The 7635-nt window shown below is 45.6% G+C and overlaps 1 protein-coding gene across 1 annotated transcript; it reads left to right on the forward strand.

Moving 5' to 3' along the window:
- TALDO1 (transaldolase 1) lies at positions 1-7635 on the forward strand. The gene is made up of 8 exons (XM_056354393.1): positions 1-193; positions 3073-3196; positions 3635-3742; positions 4410-4541; positions 4999-5174; positions 5342-5539; positions 6591-6736; positions 7400-7635. The coding sequence occupies exons 1-8, from the start codon at positions 97-99 to the stop codon at positions 7430-7432; spliced, it is 1014 nt and encodes a 337-aa protein (XP_056210368.1). The 5' UTR covers positions 1-96; the 3' UTR covers positions 7433-7635.

Raw genomic sequence — 7635 nt, forward strand, 5'->3', positions numbered from 1 at the left:
CGGGAGCGAGCGAGCGGCGGGTGCGCGCGCAGGCCGGCTCCCCTCCGGGCACGCAGGGTCCCGTATAGGCGGCGTGAGCCCCCATCCCCGCCCATTATGTCGGTGTCTCCCGTAAAGCGGCAGAAGATGGAGTCGGTGCTGGACCAGCTCAAGCACCACACCACCGTGGTGGCCGACACCGGGGACTTCAACGGTGAGAGGCTGGGGCGGGGGGGGTATCACCGCATCCCCCTCCGCGGAGAGTGGGCGCGCCCGGCCGAAGGGGCGAGCGCCTGAGGCGGAGCGAACCACCGTGGCGGCGGGGGGGAGGTGGCGGTGCCGGTGCGTTGCGCAAGGCCGGTGTTGCGGGAAGGGCCGCCCTGCTCGGGGGGCTGCGGCTGCTGGGACCCGCTGTCAGTAACCCCGTGGGTCCGAGAGACCCGCCGCAGACCTGGGGGGCCGAGCCGGGCCGTGTGGCTCAGCCACCAGCCCCTCCGGTAATTATTTTATCTTTTTTTTTTTTTTTTTTTCCCCCCATTTTGACCTGGAGCGTCCACAAACCCCGGTGCTTAGCTCCGCGCGCTGTCACTGAAGTGCCAGGCTGACAAGCAAAGCTCTGGGGTGTTAACACGATGCCCCCCGCAATAACCACCGTACATTTGGGGTTTTGTCTTGAAATGACAGAAGCAAAGAGAATAACACGAGAGTGGTTTTGCACGCCTTAGGTCAGGAGCATGAGCAGGCTCCCCTTGGCGAGGGGGCTGCCGTTCGTGACAGACCCGCTTGCTCCGAAGCGGCGCTGCCTGGGCACGCAGCCTCCTCTGAACGTCCCGCCCGAACGTTTCGGGGTGGTGTAGAGCAACGCTTGAATCCTGTTCTGCCATCACCCTGGCCTGCGGTAATCTGCCTGCTGCTTACTAATCCTATAGGTGAGGAATAAACAGTCCTAAGTGGCAACTGTCAAACGTCTGCCATTGGTAAATTTAAGATTAAGAGCGCACGAGGGTCGCGAGGGCTCGGACACGTGCCACGTGTGGCTGTGCTTACGGAGTCGTGCTAGCTCGAGGGAATGTACAGCTGCTGGTCGGTTTGGATCGCTTGATTCCGAGCGTCAGGCTGCGTGAAACCTCACGGAGAAACCATGGCTCACCTTTACGAGTCAGTCTGGCAGGAGAGACAGCCGCGGTGCCGCGGCAGCCGGAGCACCGATGCAGTTTCATCAAACATTGCATCCAGAGAGCTGTTAACACAAAGTGATTAGGTAACTTCAGCCTTGCTGGATCTGCGTGCCTTCAAGTTGTGCTGCTTGAAAACTAGCAACAAACCTGGCTTAAAGCCCAGTCTGTGCTGAAATTGCATCAATTTAAAACATTATATTGTCTACCCTGGTTTCAAAAAAGCATAATGGAAAAAAAAAAAAAATAATCCTTGTGATGGCCAAGGGGGGTGTGTGTGGGTGGCAGTAAGGAGGTTGGGTGCTGCCTGCCAGAAAGTTTTGACAAGCTCCTTGAAACAGTTTTGCTGTTTGACTTCTGGCTGCCTGTTGTTGGCCTGTGAGTCTCTTACAATCCAAACAAGACTAGTCAGCACCTCCCTCCCTGTTCAAGTTAAACACAGATGCTTGTGAAGGTGCAGTTGTGGCTAACACCAGCTTTGTGCCTCGATAAACACGCGGGTCGGGTGCCGTGAGGAAGGGGTGCTGGTTTCAGTGGGTTTTGAAGCAAGTACCTGCCATAGCTAGTGGTGGCCTCTTTAGTACCTGAACTAGTTTTGCTTTTTCACTAAGCTGGACCAGTATATGCTTAGGCTTCAGCCTGGCTTTCTTCGTGCTCACAATGAGGGAAGGAGGCACGATGGTCACAGATTCCCTGTGGAAAGCTGGTGCCACCCAGCTAAAACACAGGCTGCTGACTGCTCCCTGACAGGGTGACAGACTTAACGAGGTTCCTCTATGCATGTTGCCAGACATCCGTAAGTCTCCAAATGCTGCAAGGCTGGAAAGAAGTAATAAACTGTCAAAATACACTTCTCTAAAATTGTGCGTATGCTTCAGAACCAAGTTTCATTGGTGTACTGCTTTATTTAAAGCAGTATCCATGTGAATTGAAGCATGTTTTGAAGGACCTGTTTGTATGGAGTAGACTTGCTCCAGGATAATGACATTGCCTAGGAGGGAGCTATGGAAAAACAATAGTTTCTCTGTGACTGGAAAAAAAAAAAAAAAAGTTGCACTCTCGAACTTGGGCTTTTATCGCTGTGCAGAAAAGCTGAGGAAAATGGGCTAGTAATAAATTTTACTGGTTTTCACATTTAGCTGTGTTAATATGGGAATGGCCTGCAGAGGCTCTGGCCCATTTGCTGAGTCAGGCTCTGCGTGCCCGGCAGCTCTGCTGTGCTTATGGCCAGAGAGGGCATGGCCACAGTCTACCCCGTAAACAGCCAGTGTCCCCTCAAACAGGCATAGCCCAGGGCTTACGATAACCCAAAGGGTCACATAATCCCCTGTAAGGAAGGAAACAAGCCTGATAGTACAAGGAAATTACAAGAACAGATACTAAGAAATGGTCTGCAACTATCTGCGAAAGTTTTAAGAGGCAGTAAGAAAAGCTGCTAGAGCCTAACAGATTGTTCTTCTCCTGTTCTGGTCCTAACGGCTGTAGACAAACAAAGCCCCACATGCCTGACCGCTAGGAGGGAAGAAAGATCCCCTCGTCTTTACTTCCTCCCTGTGATTCCTGGAACTCGGCTGTGCTGGTGAATAGGATCTGGACAGATGGGAGAAGTTACAAATTAGTAGTACTTCTCTTCATCTGTCATCTCTGCAAGTCTGTTTCTTTTGGGCAGTGTCTACAGCAGCGAGTAAACTTTGCCGTATCTTAGCACTGCAGCTCTGCTAACCTTGTTCTGGTACTTCGGGCACAAGCCAGCTTTCGGGCAGCGGTATTTAAACATCGTTGTGCACTAGTCTGCTCCATCACAAACACTACTATCTGTCCTGCATAAGTGTTTACATTGTCACATATTTAAGCACAATCCTTTTAATTGCTGAGGCTTGCTCTGGTTGTTTTAAACAGGCTATTTTTATTTCCCTAGCAATTGATGAGTACAAGCCCCTGGATGCCACCACAAACCCATCTCTGATACTAGCTGCTGCTCAGATGCCAGTTTACCAGGAACTTGTGGATGATGCTGTTGCCTATGGGAAAAAACTTGGCGGGTAAGTAGAGATTTTTTTAATCTCAATACATCTATATTTAAGATGCCTTATTTATACAAATAGCATTCAGTACTACTAGCAATGTACTGGGATTTACCCCTCACATATTCATGGGTGTATCTGCTACCCCAAAAAGCCTCAACCCTTAAGGAAAAAATTCTTAGGCTCAGTTCAGATGTGCTTTGAAGAAGCACATCTCCATTCACCATTTCACACGTAGCCCCCTAGGACTGCTCAGGAAAACACTCTTGAGTTGACAGCATCATAGGAAACAGCATCCAACGGCAGAACATAAACATGGAGCAGAGCAAAGGTGGCTACTTGAACTCTGGAATTTAGTGTTGAATGGGCTGTGAAATTTGATCTTCAAATCCATGGCAAGATGTGAATGCAGGATTCCCCCCACCCCGAAATGATTTTGCTGTTTCTGGTTTTCAGGTCAGAAGAGGAGCAGATCAAAAACGCTTGTGACAAACTTTTTGTATTATTTGGAGCTGAAATATTGAAGAGGATACCTGGCCGCGTGTCCACAGAAGTAGATGCAAGGTTGGCTCTTTTTCTTCTGGGTTACCCTGGATATATATGTACATACAAAAAGAGACATGATGTGAGTTGGAGAAAGATGTTCTTGACTGGACAGCTCACTGTTAGAAGATAGCAAGAGTTTATATTGTTAATATTTAATTAAAGCATGGATTTCCCTTAGCTTGATTATAACTCTGTGAGAAAACTTTATGAAAACAAGTAATGCTGAGATTGGATTTTTGTAATCTTCCTGTTGTTTCTGAAGCAAGGTAAACCTCATGCTTCCAGCGTACTTAATTTTGCTCATTCTTTTCTGTGTGATAATGTATTCTCGATGTACTAAGAGATCTGTTTTAACAGTTTATTTGAAGACTTGTGTAGGACTTGCCTTGTTAACCTGCTCATTGCCAATTCACTTCTAATGCTTAGCTTCTGCATTTGTTATAGAAAACTTTATAACGTTCCTCAAGGAAAGCTATCTTGAGCTCTGGATCCCCTGAATCCAAGAGCAGCAGTGCTGTCATACACCTGCTTAATGGGCTCACAATCCAGGCAGCATCTCTGAGAACAAAAACCTGCTTTTGGTGTATAAATGCTGATAAGATAAGATAGTGTTTTTCAATGGGATTTGGTGGGGAGAGCATTTAAAAAAAAAAAAGTTTTAAGCAGTCCTGTTCTTGTTTCAAAGGTTGTCCTTTGATAAGGAAGGAATGATTCAAAGGGCCAGGCGTCTCATTGACCTTTATAAGGAAGCAGGAATTGGTAAGGATCGTATTCTCATAAAGCTGTCTTCAACGTGGGAAGGAATCCAGGCTGGCAAGTAAGTATTTCTGTATCTGGTATGCTGATTCATGGTATCAGGTCACAGGCACCTGATAAATGCATTGGGCACTTAAAATATTAACAATTGTTTTGAAAGCACTGCAGCAGGAAATCTGTTACTAGGGCTACAGCTAGCAAGCAAGGTGCTCTGCTACAGCTCTCTGTTGAAATAGGAAAAGTTTGTTCATACAAGGGCTGGGCTGGGCTGGGACACAAACAGTTTCCTGAAATATCATGCTAAGCTGTCTGCATTTGGTTCAAGGAACAGTATTAAGTAAAGCAGAGTCTGGCAGTGCAAAACGTTTTCTGTTAGCTTCAAACTTTAAAGCTTATAAACTCTACTACATGCCTAATTTAACTCAAGAAATTCATTAGTTTTAACTTACCGGCTTGTTACTAGGCTATAAATTCGGTAGGTGAGCAAACCGCTGTTTTAAGCCAGCCTGTGTCTGCAGGGTTCTGGAAGCAGAATATGGGATTCACTGCAACATGACCTTGCTGTTCTCCTTTGCTCAGGCCGTTGCCTGTGCTGAAGCTGGAGTTACTCTGATTTCCCCATTCGTAGGACGTATCCTGGATTGGTATGTTGCAAATGGAGATAAGAAAACCTATGAGCCTTCAGAGGATCCAGGTGAACTTTCCTTTTAACATATTGTTAAAAATAAATAGCTATTTATTCAAACTGCAGTTTACTCATATAAATCCTCTCATGAAAAAATGTTGGGTTTGAGCTTGTTCTAAATAGTCATTTGTACTGCAAATGAATTATTCTGAAAGCTGCTGATTTCTCCTTTTTAGGAGTGAAGAGTGTCACTAAGATCTATAACTACTACAAAAAGTTTGGCTACAAAACTATTGTGATGGGTGCTTCGTTTCGAAATACGGGAGAAATAAAAGCACTCACAGGCTGTGACTATCTCACTATTTCACCCAAGCTTTTGGCAGAGCTCAGCAAAGAGTATGTCAAGCTAACCCCCACACTCAGTGTAAAAGAGGGTAAGTCCACTTCTATGTAACATGGGCTTGCTCAGTCTCTTTTTATACTTGGAACGCTCAGAGTACGCGGTTCCACTCAGCTCTGTGATGCCTGCTTTCATTCTGCTCTAAGGGTGGGTCTTCACCCCTTGCTGATGGAAATACTGTAGCCTCATTACAACAGTATTGCTACAGTCGCTTCTTTAGGGGCTTGGGTCCCACCGAGCATGCTGACTGGGTTATGGTGGGTTCTGAGGGTGCTTAAATATTGTGCACCCTCTCCTGAGGGGGCAGGGAGAGCAGAAAGAAGCTTCTACTTCATATGCTTGGGATGAAATTTTACTGAATATTAGCAAAGATGCTAAACCTGGTTTAATCTTATGTTAATGCTGCATCAGTGATACAATTAGCTCTAGACATGCCAGAAAGTGTGTTTTCCCTCTAGAAACCCCAGAAGACTAAGTGATTTGATCTAGCGATACTGCACCACGATGGCTTCACGTTCCCATTGCACTACTCTTCCTTTTCTGTAGCCTTATTAAAATGCTGCTTTACAACTCTGCAAATGAGACTTGTGCACAGCTGTAGTCACGGGTTGCTGCTTACAGGGTGCTAGCTGACTTGAAGGCATGTTATCAATTGAGCTTTTGTTACAGACTTGCCAAATATTCAAAGACCTAATTGTTCAGCACATTTGCTTAAAACATCTCCCTGTGGTAGGACTGTTTCAGGCTTATTATAAAGAACTATGTAAGTACCGTACCATGTAGAAACAGATACAAGATAATGGCATACACAAATGTTGTATTCTCAGAGAAACTGATTATTTAGGCTACCGTCCCCCACTTCCGTCCCTTCCCCCCAAAAAACAACCAACCAAAAAAACCCACCCTGATCAGGAGCATTTTCAATCTTGCACCCCAGAGTGTGCCCCTTAGTAAGTCATGTTGAAAGTGGTGTTTGAAATTTTTCAACAGCTGGAGATGGTCAGAATCTTGAGACTTTTAGGAAGCCTGTGGTATTAGACAGTATGGTAATACGGTTTGTCTCTGTTTCAATTCCCCTTGCACAGCTCAGGCATGTGAGCTTGAGAAGATCCACCTGGATGAGAAGGCATTCCGCTGGCACCATAACGAAGACCAGATGGCTGTGGAGAAATTATCTGATGGGATCAGAAGATTTGCTGCAGATGCCATGAAGCTGGAGAGGATGTTAAAGGTAGGTGTTGTATCATGCTGCCTCCTGCCACCTCTCTTGTTCCCGAGTACTGCAGCTAACCCACAGTGCCTTGTGGTATGGCTAAGGATTAGGAACCTGTCAGCAAGTCTGATCAGGTTTTTGTACAGGCAGAACATGTTGTGTATGACAGGCAGCTAGAAAACTGGCCACCTAAATTAAATTAACTCGGTCAACTTCACTGCATCTCAAGAAAGAATTCATGCCAGATGTGTATGGCCACACCTGCTGTTTGAGGCTCAAGGCAGTGTTTAGACTGGCACCTAATCAAGATAACACTGTCAAAGTGAGAAGTCCCTTAAGTCTAATTCTAAACTTGTTAGCTGTCAGCAGTGGTACAGGACACATAAATAATCTTCAGATAGCGAGCTGGAAGTAAATCATGTTTGTACTTGGCAGTAGGAGGCATCAAGAACACATAGACAGAGTATAGCCAGGCCACATGAAAGTCTGCTGTCAGTTTATGGAGAATCTTTCAAATGGGATTAATAAACTGTGTGTTTTGGGGGGAAGAAATACACACCGACTCTGCCATATCTAGGCACTTGTTCTTGTTGACTGACAATTACTTAACAGCAACTGAAGTGTGCATTGCTAAAGCACAGTTCCCAAACTCTTACTCAGCTGCTGTTTCTTTCTTTCTAGGAGCGAATGTTCAGTGCTGAAAATGGAAAGTAGAAAAATCAGAAATTTCCTGAGTGGTCAAGGCTGAATGAGTGGACCATCTGAGTTTAAATGGATGTACAAATGTCTTACCTGTAAAAGTCTCATGCTATATATAGATAGATTTGTGTATCATGCTTTTTTATCAATTTGCAAAGGGACAAATAGAATTTCCGATTTTTGTGGCACTTTTGTCAATACATGCAAATTAACACAGA

Source organism: Falco biarmicus, chromosome 10, assembly GCF_023638135.1.
Source record: "Falco biarmicus isolate bFalBia1 chromosome 10, bFalBia1.pri, whole genome shotgun sequence".
In the NCBI taxonomy this organism is placed as follows: Eukaryota; Metazoa; Chordata; class Aves; order Falconiformes; family Falconidae; genus Falco; species Falco biarmicus.